Here is a 22,879-nt window from a genome sequence, read left to right as displayed (position 1 = left end):
ATCTTACTCTCTGAGGACAATAACTATATCCATCACTGTATAGGCCTAGACATGGTATTACATGCAGCTGTTTTAAATCCAACTATGAGGCATAGTGCCCAAGGGTTCACACAGTCCTCTGGAAGGATTTTATCCAGCTTTTAATTCTCTTTTTTTGTGATACAACTATATTGACAAGTAGCTAAACTAAAAATCACACAAACAAAACAAAAAACACTCCAATGACATTATAGGAAGCTGTTCCAGAAAGTAAGCAAGGCAGCTAAATCCTTAATATTCTCATATTTTTATGTTCATAAAGAAAATGTACTGCTAGACATGGCCAACAACCCATATTCAAGTTAAACTAAATTCATAAACCAGAAAATGTATATCTGAAAACATGTTCAAGTTAGCTCTAGTGATCCTGCTTTCTGAGACCGATCCCTGGTCAAAAAGACAACACACAGTTGTACATTTAGCCACACTCACTCACTTTAATTGTTTAAATCCAGGCCCTAAGTACATTAAGCTATGAACCTTTCGTGAAACATTATCCAAGACCAATACAGAACCAATACAGTTCCCCTAAATGTAGTCTTTCAAGCGCACTGGGTATAAATGCTGGTAGGTCAACAGTCATGGTGGTAGTATTTACATAACACACAGGTAAGTACGTCTACAGTACACCTTTAGAAGAGGAACTGAATGCCCCATAAGAGGGCTACATCTGTTCTTGTCAGTTCAAAGTTAGCTTAGACAGTCTCTGTTTGGTTGGCATGCAGCTACTCTTGAAGTGTGACGGCATTGCTCTATTGGAGTGTCCTTTGCCGTGTCAAGAAACCAGCCTTAGTCCCTGCCCTTGTGTAGATCTGAATAAGGATTTGATAGGTGCTGTACAGCAAATTTAGAAGTTGCTCCTCCTTGCTGTATGGTAAGCTAGGTGGAATTTGGATGTCAATACATCCAATTGACAATCCTTTCAGATCTATTCTAAGTACCAAGGTAGTAGGAGATAGGGAATGTTTTTAGGCAGGTCCATTGTGTTGGCCATATTGAAGCCAGATAGGGCAGTTTCTGTGATGTAAGTCTTGGCTCCATCCCTGTGTTTATAAGCCTCTTATACACAGGGATGTGTCAAAGAGGGTTGACTGAATAGAGGCCAAGAAAACGGTGTCCATCAGCTACAATTCATTCTTAACAGCTGACTTCCCCATTTTCACTACTGTAATGGTCTCTCCCTTCGTTAGCTGTTCCACCAGGACAGGAGGCCCAATCCTGGTTCACTTATGGTGCCCTGGAACACAAGAGAGGCAGGGGGGAAAGAGTAAAATGAAACATTTAAAGTGAAACAAGCTTGAATGTTGTCACAATACCAGCATTTTTTAAACTAAAAGCAGTATATAACTGCAACACTTTACCAGTATGAAAAGCTTCAAAGTGGAACAAACCGAGAATGTACTGTATGTTTCCTTACTACAAGTGTGTACGGGGCCTCCTTCTTCTGTGCAGTGTCCTCAGCTCCTGGGACTGCAGGGGTATCGGTTGCCGCGGCAATCGGGCCTGTGGGCGAAGTGTCGAGGAAGAGTTCATCTGTGACCCGGAAGCGGATCTCCTCACCTTGGTCCATGTAGAGGTCATGGGCTCCTTCGTCCGTCTCGTACTCCCATACCCACACTTGCTCAGCTTCATCACTACGGCAACAGTCAAGGAAGGAATGCTAGGTGTACCACAAATGGTTAACTGCACTTACATAGCGCCTTATAATTCACCCATTCACACACACACCAATGGTGGCAAGCTACCATGCAAGGCGCTGGCCCGCTCACTGGGAGCAATTTGCGGTTCAGTGTCTTGCCCAAGGACACCTTGAAATGTGGCCAGCTGGGGATCGAACCGCAAACCTTGCGATCATTTGTCACCGGCTGAGCCACAAGGAAGGGCTACGAGCCCCAAGGAAGGAATGCTAGATGGCTGCACCACAACTGACTTTTAAGAGCTGAATTAAATCTGTCATGTGTAACTGCACCCTGTGTAGCGACTAGATCGAGCCAAAAATCCAAAGTCGCTAAGAGACGCGAGCAGGGTTTGGGTTGAAGTTGTATGACGCGCTAAAAACAATTCGCTTGAGATAAAAAGTACGTTTAAAGCATTTATTGAATATAAAACAATCAAACTCGGTGACGTACATAAATCCATAAGCGACCAAAACAAAGAATATCAAACAAATCGTAAATAATAAGCGGTCAACAAAAATACAGCGACCCTGTCTCCCCTCTCTCTCCACTCCCGCCATACAGGTAAACAGGTGCTTAAACTAACATCAGGCAGGCCCGCCCATAATCATGTCACTTCCGGAAGAAAGATCAAACAATAAACGTGATCAAAACAACAAACAAACAAATCAAATAAGCTCATAATAAACCCATTAGCTTTTTGTACTAAATACCCAATAATTCATATTCATGGCTCCTACACCCTGAGTTAAGAGAAATTAATATTAAGACCAAATGTTTGTGACAGTTGGACTGTACACCTGATAGATCCACTGAAACTTTGCTTGAAAAGAAATGAAGCTGGAAAAAACTATTATTACTGAGAAAAATATAATTGGTGTCCTATTCGGTTGTTAAGTCTGACGTCAAACGTGACGTTTAGCAATTTCCGGGTCCAAACCAGAAATTCCCTGCACCAGAGTACCAGTGAACTACAGCGGTAGAATGACAGTTCAATCGTTTTTTAGACTTGGATCTATTCATACAACAAGGGACACAGCACTTTCACGTTTTTCCCACATTGTCAGCGTCTTTGAGCCTCGGAAAAGCGCTATATAAATATAAAGAATTATTATTATTACCGCGGCATTTCGAAGAGAGCGCCTCAGCCAATGTTGGACCCGGAAACACGTCACGACTTAACAACCGAATTGGTTGGAAATCATACAAACAACCTTCCACCGTGTAGGATACAATTTAGCAGGCTGCTGTAGAGACTCCGGGGGAATGACGATGTCATCAAAGAATCCTAGGCTGACTGCGAGAGAAAGCATATCAGTTTGAACAAATCTGAACAGTCGGACTGACACATCAACGTCACACTGCATACTGAGAGACTGTCCTTTGATCCACTTTCTATTGGGCGAGGCAGGCTTGATAAAGTACACTTATGTTCTGTAGTGTGCAAAAGATCCTCAGGGGCTGTGGTAGCAGCAGTATAAAAAGCATCTGACCCAAATGAGTGTATCAGCAGATCACAGCATGTTCTAGTGATCCTTTTTATGAGGCCTACTAGTCCAAAAAAAACATCTGGTTTAATACTGTTGCACCAACTCATATGTAGGGCGCATAGACAGACTGACATGACATTCAAAAGGAAAATAATATACTTATAGTTAAGCAGACAAATAAGAATAACTGTCAACTGTCTCTCTCTCACCATGTACTCCTTCCTGGCTGCAGTACTTGATCTTCCCAAGCAGGATCTCATCCAGGAAAGGGTGGAAGACCACATACCTGAAGTGAACTGGCAGAGTTGAGGAAAATATATTAGGGTCAATATGTCTTTTCAGCTGAAAATGAAGTGTCAGTTTAGAGCTCACTGTAAGTGGACTAACAATAGAGAATTCATAATCATTTATGTTATGGATGGATGGATACAGTGACACTATAAAGATAGTGGAAGGACTAATTAAATCTCCTGTCGGTACCATACCTATGGTGTGTGAGGCTCCATCACCAGGGAATATGTAAGAATCGTCCAGTTTAGTGATGTCATACAAACAGATGCAAAGGCCAACATTGTACACTACCTGTGGAGACAAGTAAGGATCATTATTAGCCAGACATATTCCAAACGAAGTACAGGCAACATTGTAAACTTGGCACAATAGGCTAGGTGCACGATCTCCACTACTTCCTGAAAGGCATCTTGCATGAACATCCTGTCTCACTCTATTGGTTTAATTGATTAATCAGCTGTGCGGTAAACTGTTGGAACACACAGTGCACAGCTGATTAATCAATTAAACCAATAGAGTGAGACAGGATTATGTTCACGCAAGGTGCCTTTCAGGAAGTAGTGGAGATCGTGCACCTAGCCTATTCTAATGATCATTCAGCAACATAACAATCGTGACACCCTTCGTTTTACCTTATTGGCTAGTTTCTTGTTGAGTTCCTCAGCTATAGCCTCGTTGAGCTGTCGCTGGAAATTCCATGGAGGGATTCTGACAGTGTCAACCATCTCCACCACCACGAACATGATTGATACTGGCCTAAAGAGGGACCATATTGCTGACAACATTAGCTTAATGTAGCTAAACTAGCTAGCAAATCAATCCAGATTTGAGTGGTGGCATGCTGAATTTGTCTATCCGTCATAGTGATGAGTAGCAGTGTAACACATTTCATGCTTCGATACCAAAACATTAGTGATTACAGGAAACAGTTGCAAGGTAGGATGCCATTCCGACCTACCTTACTCCAAAGCTTTAGCTGGCTACTTCCAATTGCGAGTTATTTGACGTCAGTCAGAGCAGAACAACTGTAAGGAAAACATCTCATTTGATTTAATAAATAACATTTTCATAGTTAAACTGACACGAACATTTACATTATACTCCCAGCATGTCACAGATCAACAAAGTCCACGTGTAAATGTTTCCGACAATGGCATTCCATTTACGGCATGTCGCAATGTTAAAGGCGCATGACGCCTTTTCTGTGTTCGGAATGGCATACTAGCATACTACTCATACTAGATATGACGTAGATGTTGAGTACACACAGTGCGTTTCAATGGTCCCAGTATTGTAGCTTCAGAAGGAACAAGTCGTTTTTTAAATTGTGCTTGCTGTAGTAAGCTGCACTATATGTTATTGTTCATATATTTTAATCCTGTTCTTTTACCAACTGCTGACAACAATATAGTAAGCTAGTTACTTTAGCTAGCTAAAGATATTATTGGCCCCCAAATAATTTTACAACGTATTAAGCTATTATGCCAACATTTCTGTTGAAGTAGTAAAGCCTGGTATCTACGGGTAACTACGATAACATAGGGGGAAAAACATCAGATAAGATATTATAAACAGGTTATTTTGATAAACTGGCCACATTTTAGGAATAGACATGGTTACTTTCTCGCCTGAAAACATATTAAAACTCTTAATAAAATGACATGTTAACACGTAGAGCCAAAATTACAACTGCTTTTATTCCATGGAGGTAAAAAAAAGAAATGGAAGTAAATATGTGAGTTTCCTTTGGGAATGATTAGGCTGGCTATCTCTTTTCTATGATGTTGATTGATTGATTGATTGAAAACTTTATTAGAAGATTTGCAGAAGTAGGTACATGAAAGTACATATTACATACAAGGTCAACTAAAAGGATAAAAACCCAAGAAAGCCACTGGCTTATTTCAATTGGGGTCCTTGATGTCATGTTCTGTGTGCCTACACAATGTAGCAGTTACCACGGTTTTTTAACTTAATAGTAATGACATACATTTGATACAAATACATAATTTCAGGATATTTTCATAGTTATTAGCTGCCAAACAATGCAATAGCATCCATCACATTCCAGTTTGTAAATCAGTGCAGGCATATAATAAATATGAGCTTCCGTTTTCACCAAATGATTAAAAACACAGCAAAAAGACACACCAGCCAAGACATTTTATATATCTTTATTAACCATTTATATAGTAAATATCCTAATCATAAGGATCTTTTTTCTATCTTGCAAGCTGTAAAACTGCAAGCATTCAAATCACCTACTTTTACAGAATCAATTTTCAAATCAAAACAAAAGACGATCAGTGAAAGGGGATTTATCACTTTCAGGTTATATGATACTGACAAGACCTGTTCAGCTTGTACTATTACATTTCATTGTTTGCTAGATCTGCACAAATCAGTCTGCTTGTAAAAAGTCAATCACTGACAGTAGTTCAAAGCAGAGATAGCCAGTACAGGAACACACACACCCGTATACAAAATCAGATGTTGGATTTGCAGTGAATTATCTGAAATGAGTATTGGAAGAAAAAAAACATTAGCCTTTCACATTACAATAACATCTCAGAGACACACAGATTTGAAGCAATAAAACGTTATATTATTGTGCTATATATTACATCACAGTATAAGCAAACAGCTTTATGTTATGAATTACAAGGTACATGGACAGGTGCCGTTTAGAGAATGCATTCAAAGTTAGCCAATGCTTGAAGGTCAATCTGCTGAGGTGTACTGTATAAATGACGCTAATAAATAGTTCAGTACTGTCACAAGATAACAGGTAATCTCTTCTGCCTTAACCCTGTACATCTTTAGACATCAACCAGTGTGTACAATCATTTAACAAATCATCAAACAATATGGGGTTTATTGAAGCAAACATTAAAAAATATATATATATGTTTTTCAAAAAACAAAACCAATGGCAAAAAGATCACAGGTGTTATATATTGAAAGGAATTTGTTTCATGAGGCATCTTTGGCAATTACTGCAACAGACAGATCAGAGATAAGCAATTTACCAACCAGCAACATCATTTTGCTGAAGTTAAGGAGGATGATGAAACAGTATTGATGATTATGACACTGTTAAGTAGTTGGTTAATGTGCTCTGAACTGCGTACATCATGTGCAGTTGTCCCAATTAGTATTTTGTGACCAACTGAAAATCTTTTACCAACATGGAGCCACATCTGTTTCAAGTCAGGGGATCATTCATCTCCATCTCTGAGATCATTTAAAACAACAAAACAAAAATAAACACCTAGCCATATCTCACTTGACTAGTCACTCTCCCTTTTCATTGTCATCAGCCAGACATGAACCAAGGGTTCACACACACCCTGCACAGTACAAACAAGCTCTGTTCTTCTGCACAAGTCCAGGAGTTCCAAAACATCTATTGTACAATCCTTTGCTTCAATAACATTTAATCAAAACCCTCAATCTTTTTCACAATTAGTTCATCTAGTCATGAAACCATTAGATTGGAGAGGGGACACAAACACTGCTTTTTCAACATCAGTTAAAAAAAAGATAAAACAGGTGGGATGCTAGATTTAGATTTTGTTATAGTGGGTCACACTGACAGAAGCAACAGCTTTGCATTCAACTAGGCAGACTCCCACCACCCTCTCTAGGTATATATACTGTATATATGTACACACCACTATTATACAATGTGCCACTATATCACATCATTTACACACAGGTCCAAACTGGCTGCCTTTAAATAGTTGTGGGTTGGCCTTGGGAGCTATAGCCATTCTGCAGATACTTTACCTATGGGGTTCTTATTTAATGAAGAAAAGGGGTAGAGACAATGTGTTCTCTGAGATCTACTCCCATCACATCCAACAACATACAATTCTATACTGAAATCTTGGATTTCTAAGTAAAATATCTTTAATTGATGCAAAGAGAAATATGGGATGGTTCCCAACCCAACAAAACATTCTATTCATGTTTTAACACTTTAGCTGCTGCATTCTCAATCGCCCGCCACAGTATATACAACATGGTTAAATTTTAGGCTCAATTGTCTAAACCCAATCAATACAATAGTCAATATTTTTCTTAAATCACAATTAACACTATATTTAATTATGTTGTCTTGGAAATTGAATTTCTCCATTCTGCAAATCACACCCACACACTAGTTTTGGATGCTAAGGAGTACGGCGTTTGCGCTGCATAAAAGAAAGAATACCGAAGCGCCACTAATACTAAAAAGCTCCACTAATACTATGTAGCGCTAGTGCACAGGCGTCTGAACACTAGATTGTGCGTTTGTTTTATAAGAAGACAGACAGTTAGTCCTCCTCAGGCTGCAAGGGACAAATCCTGACTTAAGATTCTGTCGCAACTCCAACTTCCACTCAAATCTCCCATTGACATCAATATAAGGTTAATGAGGAGGTTTGAGCTGTACAAGTCAAGTCATGATTTGGTCCAACGTGAGCCTTGGGGCTCTGCTATCAACACAGAGAGGCTGCACAGAGACAGCGAGACAGATGGACAGGGATACAGACAGGCAAAGCTCTGATTGGATAAGCATGCACAACACATACCAGCACACACATGGACAAACACACATTGAGAAGGATAGCTAGCACAACAGCAGTATGTAGAATACAAGTTTTCCAACACTAAAGCATCTTATTCCTACCTACAGACACACGCACGCAGAAGAGGGCCAGACACAGATATAGTTCATACAACAGCCCACGTAAAGACAAAGGGAGGAAGAAGCCGGAAGGGCAGTGTCAAACATTTGGATTGTGGTTGGGGGCACACAGGAGCGACACGATAAGACAAGATAAACATCACAAAACAAAATGCAAAAACCCTTAGAAAAGAAAGATTTCATACACTCACTGGAGGGTTCGACCACAAATCAAAACCTAGTCTTAGGGGCCAGAGAATCTGCTACTCTCATTGGTTCTTCTACCTACAGATACTTTACAGTAATCAGGCCTGGAGATTCAGGTACAGTAAGGTGACTCACTTCTTAAATCAATGACTCAATGAATCAAGGATGTACCAGAGCAAAAGCCAGAGTCGAAGCAGAGAACAGCAGATCCTGAGAGGCCACTATGACCACGGTGGACAATGATGGACTAAACTCAATAAATATCTTTCATCTTCACTCGTGCAATAAATAGAAAGCTGACACGTTACATTGGAGGGACACATTTAGTGAGTTGACTGTTCAACTCAGTTAAGCAGCTTATGTGTGTGTTGGAGGGAACACGTGGCGTTACAGAGCTTAACACACATAACTATGAAAAAGGAGGGAGTGTGTGCTACAGACCTGATATGGCCAACTAGCTATGTCTGTGAGAGAGTGTGTCTGAGGTAGGAGGGACTTGATTACTACAGCACTAGTCAATAGCAAGAAGCGTGACAAATGGGATTTCCACAGAAACAGGGGAATATTGCCAACATGAGCAGTGCTGCCTAGAACGGGAACACTTAATGCTATGCTCAAACAAAGATGCCTGTGCTAGCTTGGTTGTTTGTGTGTGTTGGGAGTGCCATCAGAGTAATCCTGTCTGCAGTCTTGTGTGTGCGTTTCATCTTTACAGCGACCTGGAGTGTGTGTGCAAATCTGTTTGTGTGTGTGTTGGGAGTGCCATCAGAGTAATCCTGTCTGCAGTCTGGTGTGTGTGCGCGTTTCATCTATACAGCGACCTGGAGTGTATGTGCAAATGTGTTGATGTGTATGTGTATAAAACTGAAGTATGTTGTGTCAATACACTGCAGTCTCGTGTATGTGTGTGCGCATCTTCATCTTTACAGCGAGCTGAGGTGTGTGTGTGTGTGTGTGTGTGTGCGTGCGTGTGCGTGTGAGCATGTGTGCATGTGCATGTTTGGATGTTTATAGAACTGTTGTGTGTCAATACACTACAGTCAGGTCTGGTCCACATCTCTGGGAATCCCTATGCATACTGTACGTCACAGAGGCTACTCATATCACCGATTTCTGTAATCTCTGTGCTGCCCCTCTCCCTCAGTAGCTCCAGGTCCACCTCTCTCCCTCTCTCTGTGCTCCTCTGCCCCTCTGGGCCCCGCCTCCCCCCCCTCACTGCATCATCTTCATCCTGTTGAGGGCACTGCCCGCCTGGAACCACTCGATCTGTGTCTCATTGAATGTGTGGTTCAGAGTGATGCTGTCCTGGCTGCCGTCACTGTGCTTGACTACACCAATCAGAGGCTGGAGGAGAGAGATGAGATGATTTGTAAATGCAACGTAAACGTATTGTCATGTCTCATCCACATGATATGAAGAAAGAGAAGTATATACAACTGATTTGTAAAGCATATACAGTGGCAAGACAAAGTAAGTGAACCCTTTGGAATGACCTGCATTTATGTATACATGTCTTAAAATATGTTCTGATCTTCATCAGAAGTTACAATAATGAATAAACACAATCTGTTTTAATTAGTAACACAAATTACTGTATTGTTCTTGTCCATATTGAATACATCATTCAAACATTCACAGTGTAGGTTGGAAAAAGTATGTGAACCCCTACACTAATGACTTCTACAAAAGTGGAGGCTTTTACTAATTGGAGGCAGGAGTTAGCAAACCTGGAGTCCAATCAATGAAACGAGATTGGAGGTGTGGGTTAGAGATACTTTGACATAAAAAACACTCAAACATTTTGAGTTTGCTATTCACAAGAAGCATCTGCTGATGAGCCATGCCTTGCAAAAAATCGATCAAGAGTTGTTGATTTGGTTTAGTTATTCATCAGTCCACAGTTAGACAAATTGTCTATAAATGGAGACGATTTAGTAAGGTTGAATTGTTCTGGAACAACACGCAGCACGACCTTTGGGCACCACATAACAACTTCATCCTAAGAATATCCTAACGGGTTCATCCTAACCCTTTTGGAGTGGCTGGGATGCTGTAGAATAACCTCAGGAAAGCCGTTCACATCAGACATCCTAAGAATATGGCTGAGCTGAAGCAGTTCCGTGAGGAAGAATGGTCCAAAATATGGCCTGATCCGCAGCTACTGGATTTTTATTTGAGGTTATTGCTGCCAAAGAAGATTCGACGAGTTATTAAATCCAAGGGTTCACTTACGTTTTCCGCCAAGCATTGTGAATGTTTAATGGGTGTGTTCAATAAAGACATGAAAGATATAAATGGGACAGTAATAATCTAATAATAACAACAGTAATTCTATAAGGTGAATGGTCAACCCAGCTTACCTTGCCGGGGACGAAGGAATCAAGGCCTTTGATGGACATCTTGTCGTCAGGGCGGATCTTGTCGTAGTCGTGGGGGTCGTTGAAGGTCAGGGGCAGCATACCCTGCTTCTTCAGGTTGGTCTCTGACAAGACAGGAAGGAATGGTAATGAAAAATGACAGAGGAAAGAAAGAAAGAAAGAAAGAAAACTAGACGGAAAAAAAGAAACAAAAGAAGGAGCGAGGGGAATTGGCTCATATTGAGCTGCCGTAGGGTAAACAAAGAGGCTCCCTGCCTCAGTGGGACAGATCTATTACATGGGAACTCAAGGTCGTGGAGAACAATGCACACATTCAGTGTGTGTGTGTGTGTGTGTGTGTGTATGTGTGTGTGTGTGTGTGTGCGCGCTCTTGTTTCTGTCCATGTTTTGTTTTCCCATCTTGTGTAATGGGTCTCATGATGATGGCTATAAGAGCTCACGCTCCATAAGCCTTTCCTCTCATGCTAGCCCAATTTTCCTGAGGCATGGTAGGTGTCCTGGTCCACTATCATAACAGCTACTCTCATACATGCCTCTATCAAGCTCTTTCCCTAGGCCGTAGTGATACCCAAACTGTACCAACCCACCACAAACCAAAATTTGCCCCGATATTTGGAAGGTGGGGCGCCAAGCAGATCAGGATCTTTATACCACCCATTTCAATGCCGTCATGCCCCCTACATCTGAAACATACCGTGGATTCTGGCGAAGCTCTTGACGAGGATGACCCTGCCTCCAAGGTGTCTGGGCTCCAGGGCAGCGTGCTCTCTGCTGGATCCCTCTCCGTAGTTATCATCACCCACCACCACCCAGGGCAGACCGTTAGCCTGGTCGGGAGGGAAAGGGGGGGGTGATCAGAGATACACACAGATGGTACACTTACACCTACAGTCCATCGAGGGCCATGAGAGCCCCTTTATCCATAACCATACTAGGAGTACAACACAGCCTTGAACAAGGGAAACCACAGAGAAACATGTTGGAGGCAGACACTGATATACAGTAGATACTGCCAAGATACACACACATTCACAAGTTAAATCACATAATAAATAAATAAATAAATAAATAAATAAATAAATAAATAAATACAAATAAGCACTAACTGGGTGTATACAAGCATTGTCTAATGAAGGCAGTGAATACGGCCACTAGTCTTACTAAACCTAGGGATAGGCTATAGGGATGGACGGTTTCCAATTATTGAAACCGAAAAACCGTCAAAGACTAAAACCGCGGTTTCCCGGTTAACCGAAAAACGGAAGAAAGAAAAAAAAAAAAAAAAAAAAGAGAGCGACAATGTCAAATAATTGAGCCCTACTGCTACAATACACTCATGTCGAACACCATTAAAACACCGTAAGCACAGTCGCAACACATTTAGGCTACTTTGTTTCACAAATATAAGTGGAAAGGCAGACTTTTGTAAGCTACACCATACATGAAAACACATGAACACTTAACACACCAGCTCCGCTGATCCAGGGTGCACGCCTGCACGGAAGATCATCTCTTGGAACAGCGTCTTCATTGAATGAACTGCTTTCTCAATATCTTGGTTCTTAGACAAAGTTTCAGCTGCTGCTCAATGTATTTAAATATTTGAATACTGCTCAATAATCACTGAAATATTAGACTTAGAATTATGCAGTGAACATACTTAAAGCTTTTCATAAAAACCACATGCCGCGAGACTGACTCGTCCTGAACTGTCGTAAGTCAATCAACAAAGAATGCCCCATCAAAATAAAAGTGCCCATGGTAGAGCTGTCAAAATCCGCTTGTTAAGTCTGACGTCAAAAGTGACGTTTAGCCATTTCCGAGTCCAAATCAGAAATTCTCCGCACCGGAGTACCTGTGAACTACAGCGGTAGAATGACAGTTTAATCGTTTTTTAGACTCGGATCTATTCATACAACAAGGGACACAGCACTTTACCGTTTTCTCCACATTGTCAGGGTATTTGAGCCTCGGAAAAGCGCTATATAAATATAATTTATTATTATTATTATTTCGGCATCTCGAAGACAGCGCCTCAGCCAACGTTGGCCCCGGAAATACGTCACGACTTAACAAGCGGATAGAGCTTTCTAAATAAATGTACTAATACAGATAGAGATAAATACAGAACTACCTTTGCGTCACTAAGTGACCGCGTATCTTCTGAGACATGCGTTCTGTCATCACTTTCAGTAGCGCCTTCACACACAGTGGCGCTGTGCACAAACACTCTTGATCCGTATAGCTCTTGTTTTATTATATTGTGGTTTAGTAAATACTGCACTTGGAGTTACATTCAATGCATGATTTGTGCTATAGAACATAAATAAAGTTTGATTGATATCAAATCAAATCACATTTTATTTCTATAGCGCATTTCTCACAAAAGTGACCCAATGCGCTTTACAGAGAGCAGCGAAAATGATCTTATTAAATGTAAGCGAGTAATTGTAAAAACACTTTCCTATCTACCAATAACTGAAGGCAACTATCTTTCCCATAGAGTGATTCGTTACCCTTAAATATAATCCCAATTAGATATTAATCCTCAGTTATTCTTCACAACTGACCAAACCTCTCACTCATTGCGCGGCAGATTCAGACTGTATCATTGTTATTTTCACACACGACAAACATGTGACATGTTCCAGTTTTATTCTTTGAACAACATAGGGAAAAAAATTTAAAAAATAATATTTTTTTTTTTCCGGTTTCTGACGGTTTTGATAAAAAACCGTTTCTATTTTTATAAACCCCGGTTTTCGGTTTAACCGAAAAACCGTCCATCCCTAATAGGCTATGCTTCTGGTCCGATCGCCACTGTTAACGAACCGCGTATTATGAAGCGACGTATTATCTACGCACTCTAGATGGTAGAACTAGTGAGACTATCGGCCCACGGATAGGCCTCCGTCCTCCCGTCACTGTGCTTCACCTTGTAGTGGCGGGCCACGTCGGGCACGCCTCCGTACTCTCCCGTCAGCTGGTTCTTGATCTTGTTGACGGCGTCGTTCTCGATGTTGACCGCGCCGATCAGCATGTTGTTGGAGATGTTGTCCAGGTGGCCGCGGAACTTCAGCCAGGGGCCGGCGGCGCTGATGTGGTCCGTGGTGCACTTGCCCTTCACCTGCGGAAGAGGAGGGACGGACGGAACGTGATGAGGAGCTGATAAGTGATGGGCTGACCAACCTTCGAATTCATCCGTAGCTCTGCCTCGAATGGGGAAATTATGTGTCCGTCGTCATGGTTATGAGGCTCATGATAAAGTAAGGCTCCATCAAATGTAATATCTACCAACCTTGATGAGCACCTGCAGGTCTTCCAGGTCCTTGCCGTTCCACTTGTCGAAGGGTTCCAGCAGCTGGAGGCGGTTGCTCTGGGGGTTGACGTCCACCTTGACGGAGCTTCCCTCGGCCGGGGGATGCTGGTAGGTGTCCTGGCCGGGGTCAAAGTCACGGGCGGGCAGCTCGTCGCCGGTGGGGGGCACCAGCATGAACTTCTCACCGTTGGCGGCTATCAGGTAATCCGTCTCCGGGTTAAAGTTCAGTCTCCCAGCGATGGCCATGGCTGTGACAATCTGTATAGGGGAGCGAGGGTGTGTAAAATGTATATCTAGATACACGTTTCTGTACATGAGTGTGTGTGTGTGTGTGTGTGTGTGTGTGTGTGTGGTGTGTGGTTACAGTTACCTCTGGGGAGGTGACAAAAGCGTGAGTGGCAGGGTTGGCATCGTTCCTGCCAGTGAAGTTCCTGTTGTAGGACGTGACGATGGTGTTCTTCTCCCCTTTCTTTACATCCTTCCTGAGAGGAACAGAGACACCACTCCACAGTCAGGTGTCTACCTTCACAGTCTGTTAGTACTGCACACACCAGATTGGTAGTAATTGGTTGCATAATACTTTCCATGGGTAATCCTTTGGGCTCTGTACTACTATATTAACCTGTAGAAAATGTGAACGGCAAAACATTAATCAAATCTAAATCAGTCATGCCGACAGGCTTTCTCAATTGTGCACAGGTTTCATATTCGGCCAGTTTGTTGTTGCAAGTTGTACAGTAGGTTGGGATTAACCCCATACGCCCCATAGACACATCTAACCGCTGCTCATTTTTTGAGCCTTGATTGGCTACGAGTAGTTGACAGAGTGCAGCAGCTTGCACTGGGCCTAGTCTTCAAGATACGCTACACCACAAAGACACCCAAGTACCTGTCAACATACTTCCAAAAAGTGAACAACGTCCACACTTACAACACCAGAGGAAGCTCCACGAACCACGTTCAACCGCGTTGCACCACAAACAAGGGTTTAAACTCGTTTGCAAACTATGCAGTAAAGATGTGGAACGCCCTTCCTATAATCTTAAAGGAGTGCAAAACACTGCCCACCTTCAAAACCACTCTCAAAAAACATTTACAGGAGGCTGCAATCCGTAACTGGACCCTCTAAAACAAAAATCAGATTAAAAGACCTGAACTACCCACTGTACATACTTTGTGTTTTGTCCCCCGCCCCCACCTGTGGTGTATGTCCCCACCTGTCCTACCCGCTGTACATACCTTATGTTTTGTTGTATTGTTCTTCCCATGATGGATGTACGTTTATCTTGTAGATAGTAATAGTTATTTGTCTGTATTATCATGTAGATAGTACTAGTTCTTCTCTTATGTCTGTCTTACATGTAACGATGAATTGAAAATCAAGGACCCCAATTGAAATAAGCCAGTGGCTTTCTTGGGTTTTTATCCTCTTAGTTTGACCTTGTATGTAATATGTACTTTCATGTACCTACTTCTGCAAACATTCTAATAAAGTTTTCAATAAAAAAAAAAACGTCTCCATGAGAGTATTGTAGTGGGTTTACCTGTCCCACTGACCAATGCAGGGTCCACAAGCGTTGGCCAGGACCACTCCTCCCACGTCACTCAGGATCTTTGCCTAGAGGAGACATACACAGGCATATGGCAACAAGTCAAGCAACTGTAACCAGAGGGAAACGAGTTGTTCTGCGCCGTCAGCACAGAGCTTTAAAATCAACAGAACCACAAGGAGGTATGGACTCACATAGCCGTCCCTCTCGATGGTGGCGCGGATCTGTTCGGACCCGGGGGTGACAGTGAACTGGGCCTTGCACTTCAGGCCTTTGTCCAGAGCCTGCTTGGCCAGGGAGGCAGCACGACCCATGTCCTCGTAGCTGGAGTTGGTGCAGCTGCCAATCAGACCTACATGGACCACAGGGGACAATGGGAATTAGGCAACAGGGTCATAACAGAGTCAGGAGGACGCAATTGTGAAGATTTTTTTTTAAGAAGCAGTAGATAAGTACATAATGTTGATTAAATACTATTTTCAAGGAAGTGTGTGTTTCAGGTGAATCCAAAGGTGACTGATTCCCTGTGCTTCTCATACTGACCCACTTTGACCTCCAGGGGCCAGCCACATTTCTCAGCCACCGCCCCGATTTCAGACACGGGGTGGCACAGGTCAGGGGTGAAAGGCCCGTTGATGTGAGGCTTCAGCTGACAGGAACAGAAGACAGACAGACCATTAGAAATGCCATTGTGTCTCATTCCTAGACAGGACACTACATGGATATATGTGACACGTTCTAGTCTTTTGGTCCTCATGTCGGGAACCAATCAAAATGTTCAGACTTTTCTTTTGAAACACGGAACTACGTTTCAACGTTGTTGAGAATCACAACACAAACTCGCTAGTCAAGCCAAAATACTGCAACGCAATGGATTCGGTGAGTAATCCCCACTGCTACCTAGTTAACCATAACACTACTTTACATTGTTAGCAGGCTCACAAAACAAGCTGTGTTAGTTGACTAGTGATGATGTGTCATTGATTTTCAACGCGGAAATGTATTCACATTTTTGGGAAGAAAATGTCCGATCGATACATCAGATCCCGATATGAGGACCAAAGCATTAGAACGTGTCACATATCATGAATGTCAGTGATTGTGGACAGGATGTTTTCGACTGACCTCACTCAGGTTGAGCTCAATGACCTGATCGTACTCGCAGTTCTCGTCAGGCACCAGGTCCTCCTGGTACTCGTCAGCCAGAGCAGCGATTTCTGAGAGAGACAGAAGTTGTAGAATTAGTGACTAGCTTGTGCTAATGACTGAGTCGTCCATCATTGAGAGAGCGGATGTGAGAGTTAGGGAATTGGAAGAATATTCCAGGATCTGGATTTTATACCAACATCTGGTTTGTTACTACTGACCTCCGCGGCCTGTCTTATTCAGGTAGGTTTTCATGCGGTGGTTGTAAGGGAATACAGAGGTGGTGGCTCCAATTTCAGCTCCCATGTTGCAGATAGTGGCCATGCCTGTGAGCAGCAGGAGATGGAAGAAATCATATCAAGTTTTCGAAGCAAACTAGCACCATCTCAGGACTGGACCGTTAGACTGAACTGAACTGAATCAAGAACATTGAACCCTGTGTCTAAACATCAATAACACAAAGTGATTCAGTTACTGAATAGCTTTCACACTATTTCCCACTCAAGGGAAGCTGGTGGTGCGAGCTCTGGCAGACTGGTAAACAATCAAACGCATCAACATTTCAAACCTTATTATCTCTCAGCCTCACCGGTGCAGGAGATGGAGTCAACTCCAGGGCCGTGGTACTCCACAATGGCTCCCGTGCCTCCTTTCACTGTAAGGATCCCAGCCACCTTCAGGATCACATCCTTGGGAGAGGTCCAGCCTGATAGGCTGCCTGTCAGCTTCACACCAATCACCTGACAGGGTGGTAAGGGGCATGTTAGTGATTCATTTGGGAGAGGTCAATGTTTTTCATCTATTTATGACAGAGAGAGAGAACGAGAGAGAGAGATACTGTGTGAGTAGGTGAAGGGAGTGAATGTAGTGGTCACTAACTCACTAACTCACATTGGGACACTTGAGCTCCCAGGGGATCCCAGCCATGACGTCCACGGCGTCGGCCCCGCCCACTCCGATGCAGATGGAGCCCAGGCCGCCCCCATTGGGTGTGTGGGAGTCTGTGCCAATCAACATCACTCCTGGGTAGGCATAGTTCTCCAGGATGATCTGTCAGCCGATGAAGGACATTTAATCGTAGAGCAGAATGTATAACAGCAGAATGTATACTTCCGCAAGTGTTACTGTATAACTGAGCTCTGATCTATTTTGTAGTCTCATTCCAGATTTGGATAGAATCCAAATCATTAACCTCACTTATTAGGTAAACTATGCATATTCTATGAAATTCTATTCTGCTAAATGCCAAAAATGTATTGGAATACACAGTCAGTGTCAGTGTATCTGAGCTTGAATCCATTTTGTAGTCTCATTCCAGCCCAGCTCTATCTGCCCAGTATATAACAGCTGATCCCAGCACTGTACCTGATGAATGATCCCAGAACCTGGTTTCCAGAAGCCAACTCCATATTTTGCTCCAGCGGTCGCCAGGAAGTTGTACACCTCCTGGTTCACTTGCTGGGTTAAAGGTCAGAGGGACAGGGGGTTCGGTTAGTAATGACAGTTACTCAACTTGACCTCTGTGCCATAAGATAAATGAGTGTCCCATGACTAAGCATCATCCATGCTAAATATCCTTAATTGGCTTCCCTTTGTTTTGACCAGGGGAGGCTTGTGGAGGTAGAAATCAGAGGACGGGCTCATTGTAACGCATGAAATAGAATGAGGAATGTATCAAATGTGTGGTTATCACGGTTTGATACCACTCCGATTTCTGCCTCCACTGGTTTTGACCCTCACATGTTGGTGTGTTAGGAGCAGTTAAACCTTTCTTCAAGTTGTAACATCAAGCCTAAACCATTGTCCCCTAGAACTCCTGATAACATTATTTTTGTATTATTTTGTAAATAGGACCCCAGACAAACAGAACCATATCAAAACCAGAGCAGCAACTCAAGCACATGCCTTCTACACCCATATCTTGCCAAACTCAAGCCCATTCAGCTGCCCCTCCTCATCTCTCCCTTTCCTCCTCCCCATAGCTTGCTTGTTTCTTTCTTTCCCTCCCTTCCTCCCACCCACCCTGCCTCTTTTCCCCCACCCCACCTTAGCTTTCTGCAGGTCCTCTACCCCACCGATCTGGGCCTCAATCAGGTGGTCACAGTGGATGGTGGAGGGCACTGCCACCGTAGGCAGGCCGCTACTGATGAACTGCAGCATGGCCATCTGAGCAGTGGCGTCCTGCATGGCCACACGGTCTGGGCGCAGGCGCAGGTAGGTGCGTCCCCTGGCGATGTCTTGCCCCACCGGGTCATCCAGGTGACCGTAGACGATCTTCTCCGACAGGGTGAGAGGACGATTGAGCCTGAGGTACAGTAGATGGGGGAGGAGGATGGGGGAGGATGGGGCGTGGGTGATGTAAGAGGGGGAGGGGGGAGGACGGGGCGTGGGTGATGTAAGAGGAGTGAGTTTTAGATTTCTCGCGGTTTGTTGGATCCTCACAAACTGAAGGTTTGGCAATTGCAAAGATGGTACTGTAAGCTACACTGTTTTGAATGAAAAGTCCACAAATGATAGGTGGTTTACTGTCAACACCAATAATTGTTGACCGTTACTTGTAAACAAGTCACTAATATAGCCAACAATCACACAAAATGCTATTCCTGAAAGTCAAAGGTTGAATCATGGGGGGGGGGGGGGGGGAGTACTGCTGACCATGAGAAGTCAACGCTGTCATAGTAGCAGATCTAGTTAAAGTGAGGGACAGTAAGGGAATGTGGGTTGTACGTGTGGATCCAAAGGTAGCTGCTGACCTCTTGCGCACAATTTTGATGTTCTCGTGCATCTTCTCATAGTCGATGCTGGAGCCAGGCTCAAAGCGGCTCATGGCCACCCTAGCCTTGGCGTTGTAGGCTGCAGAGACATGGAGACGCCTGGCCCCATCTCCAAGGACAAGCTATGAAAGGAGATAGGGAATACATCTGAGCACAGGGGGGAAATCTGAGTCTCTAACTTTGTGAGTTAGGCTAGAGTTTAAATTTGAACATTCTTTCAATTGTTTCATGTAGAGGCAACACAGTTAGTCGGAGAAAAGGCTTTTCATGTCCTTGACAAAATAGGGCTCAAATAGCCAAACAATTCCCCAAAACAAGGACAATCTAGTAGGGATGGACTGATCGATCTGACTCCAATCAGAATTGAATGTTTTTTATGCAATACAAATGTGAGCGAAATTTCTCTACAGTTGTCATTGGCGGCGCCACCGTCGCATGTAAACAAAATGTCAACACTCTGGCGCTTGGGTAATGGAGTCATATTCTGAGGAGTTGTTTACATTTGGTAAAGTGATGGAGAAAGCCTTTTTTGGCCAAAAAAGCACCAGCCACGGTTTCCAGCTAATGCCCTGCTGCTAGCAAATAGGCGCTATTGTTTTCTCCAGGGAAACTCCAAGCTGTCCAACGTGTTAACATTTAGTTTTGTTACTTTTGTTTTGATTAGCCTATTATTTTGTCTACCGTTGATCTGAACACCCATAGCTCAAGCATTTACTGTACAGTGTTAACTGATAGAGTTTTTTTGTTTTTTTTTGTTTTGTATTTTAAACAGTTATCTTCAGTTCTGCATTCTTTTGTCATTTTGTCTCTTTAGTCTTTTTTGAATAGTTAAAAACAGTCACAAATCTTCCTGGACGGTAAGTAGGCCTATAGAGATAGGCTACTTAATTTCCACTACAATGAAACAAACCCCCACCGACAGATATCAGTATCACCCCCAAAAACATATCAGTCCATCACTACAATCTAGACTATAGACTCTAAACCAACGCAATTCCATATTCTCAGAGAATGAGGTAGAAGTTCACTTGACTCATGATCAATGGTTATCCTTGAATCACGACTAGGGGTCAATTCAGGTCATATACACTATACAGTTAGGCCCTAGTTCGTTTGAGTACTACGCACAGCTAGCCCACATCATAACCTTACTATCGGAGAGAGAGTCTGAAGTTCATTCAATATCCTGGAATGCTCTGGAGTATGGTTAGACAATCCCGTGATTGTCAGTAAAAACATTAAAGCAATGGTAAAATGACTAATTTACTATGGGAGTGATGATCTCTACATGCAACAGATCAACTGATAGAATAGTGCTGTGGTCTGGGGTGGTCCCAGCCTATGTTGGCATGGATTCGAATCTGACCCATGCTGACCCTCTGCTGACCCTCTCCTCCTTACTTAAATATAAGTGGGGACTGCCCCACTTTACTTTTTTTTTTAAAGATAGGATAGTGCTGATGCATCTGTTCACTGTCATGTTTTTATATCATGTTTTATATCACAATTTGCACTTCTGGTTAGATGCTAAACTGCTTTTCGTTGTCTGGTACTTGTACTCTGCAATGACAATAAAGTTGAATCTAATCTAATCACAATGGAATTCACAGACATTTACAGCAACATTTCCAAAGGAAACAATAGAACATTGCATTACACGAATTAAATTAGAATAATCTAACTACCAGCAACACAGTGAGGAAAAACTAACTGTATTGGGATGTCTTTATTTACAACTGTTTGTTTATGTTTTTGTTTTGTAACTGTAGCCTAACCCAACAACACACACACCCAAGAAAAAGTGACACCTCGGCTCAACGTAGGCTACTCGATACGATTTTCGATGTGTAATCACCACAATCGTTATAACATTAAATAACATTAAATGGATCATGACATCAGCCTTGACAGGCGAATGTGCTATCGACTCTTTTGAAAATCAGGACATGTCATGTTTATTCCTCGTTAAAATATTACTAATTGGGCTACCTAATCATTTAGGTACCGGCTATAGAGAACTGACTCAACCAGACAAGTGCGCACTTAGAAATGCTGTAACCTTGCCATCACCTTGCAAACAGTTGTACACTCGCGATCACTTGACACGACCAACTAAGTGTATTTCGACAGATCACTACATTGTAATCAAGATTAGTATCGCTTGGTCCACAGATTGAACTGCCTTGACCAACTTGACACCGTTACTCGACGTTGCTACCAACAATTCCAACGGAAACACGGTGACCTGTCACTGCCTCCGCGGGATGGATGGTTTCAACATGTATTCACAAGACATGCATCGTTAAGGTTGGGGACAGAAACATACCACAATACCTTTCTATATGGACAGCTGAACTCTGTATTTATGGGGTTGTAAGTCATTAATAACACAAAATAACGCTTTCTTACCCGTAGCCGAGTGACAGTCAAACAGTAAGACGCCATTTTGTTCACTGACAAAGATGTGTCGCTCTCAAGTGACGTCGGGATTCTTATTTCAAGGTCCCCGTTATCTTTGTCCTGATTAATGTATTACAATTAATGGAATATATCTATTATTTTTATATTTTGTTTTAAGTTTTGTTTCCGTTAGGATCTATCTATCTGCAAGGATTATGTCAAATCCCTATAATAAACGCCTCCGTTCCATATAATACACTCTCAACATACCGGTGGGGATTATTTATTTCTTGGAAAGGTATATCATAATTATACCAATGTGAGTTGAACTGTTGAATACAATAACACTCTTAACTGTCACGTGCACAGGTCAAATGTTTGTTTGTTTATTGGCATAAAATCGTATAAAAGCACAATCAGACGACCTAGGCCTATACACAATATGGCATATTCAATACAATATAGGCTTTTTGAAGAAAAATAATTTAGTTGAAGTATTTAATTTCCAATATGTGAAATAGTCATTCACAAATTAATGATAAAGTTATCTAGGTGGTAGTGATTTCTGAACATGGTTGGATGGTTGCAGAATTTAAAAATGTTATATATATTTCCACAGCGCCCTTCATCGTAATCTTTCTAAAAAAAACATCATTATTATGCCATGGAGTGGTTATCCATCACAAATAGGAACGACATTACCCACAACCCCCTGCAAAAGTGTCATCTCGTACTTGCTGACTGGACACCCTTGCAGCCCAATAAACTACGGGTCCTCCCCCATCTCAGCCAATAAGGACTCTGTTGCTATCACTGCCTATATTTTTAGCAATGGCACAGCACTTACTTGGATCTACAAATATACATTCGCTGACTTAACTAGTGTCCTCCTCTTATTAAAAGCTAATAATTGAAGACCTGAGACGCAAACCGCCTA

At 42.4% G+C, this 22,879-nt stretch overlaps 2 protein-coding genes across 2 annotated transcripts; both read right to left on the bottom strand.

Annotated features, from left to right (window-relative positions):
- Positions 1 to 500: 500 nt before the first annotated feature.
- Positions 501 to 4,643, bottom strand: polr3h (polymerase (RNA) III (DNA directed) polypeptide H). Its single transcript, XM_080524331.1, has 7 exons — positions 4,455 to 4,643; positions 4,129 to 4,252; positions 3,691 to 3,787; positions 3,415 to 3,501; positions 2,949 to 3,012; positions 1,457 to 1,673; positions 501 to 1,276 (listed from the first exon to the last, which is right to left on the bottom strand). Exons 2-7 carry the CDS (start codon positions 4,237 to 4,239, stop codon positions 1,226 to 1,228), a joined length of 627 nt encoding a protein of 208 aa, XP_080380457.1. The 5' UTR covers positions 4,240 to 4,252; positions 4,455 to 4,643; the 3' UTR covers positions 501 to 1,225.
- A 4,944-nt stretch (positions 4,644 to 9,587) lies between these two features.
- On the bottom strand, positions 9,588 to 22,008 carry LOC308151452 (aconitate hydratase, mitochondrial-like; the record flags this gene model as incomplete). Its single annotated transcript, XM_080524321.1, has 17 exons — positions 21,952 to 22,008; positions 19,522 to 19,664; positions 18,815 to 19,073; positions 18,134 to 18,226; positions 17,660 to 17,818; positions 17,358 to 17,508; positions 16,990 to 17,094; positions 16,748 to 16,839; positions 16,166 to 16,271; positions 15,817 to 15,974; positions 15,617 to 15,690; positions 14,443 to 14,554; positions 14,052 to 14,330; positions 13,689 to 13,880; positions 11,448 to 11,580; positions 10,736 to 10,857; positions 9,588 to 9,719 (listed from the first exon to the last, which is right to left on the bottom strand). Exons 1-17 carry the CDS (start codon positions 21,985 to 21,987, stop codon positions 9,588 to 9,590), a joined length of 2,346 nt encoding a protein of 781 aa, XP_080380447.1. The 5' UTR covers positions 21,988 to 22,008.
- Positions 22,009 to 22,879: the final 871 nt, after the last annotated feature.

This window comes from Nansenia antarctica, assembly GCF_963989245.1.
Source record: "Nansenia antarctica genome assembly, chromosome: 2".
Classification (NCBI taxonomy): domain Eukaryota; kingdom Metazoa; phylum Chordata; class Actinopteri; order Argentiniformes; family Microstomatidae; genus Nansenia; species Nansenia antarctica.
The sequence above is the reverse complement of the archived record's forward strand: the minus strand, read 5'-3'. Positions and strand labels throughout refer to the sequence as shown.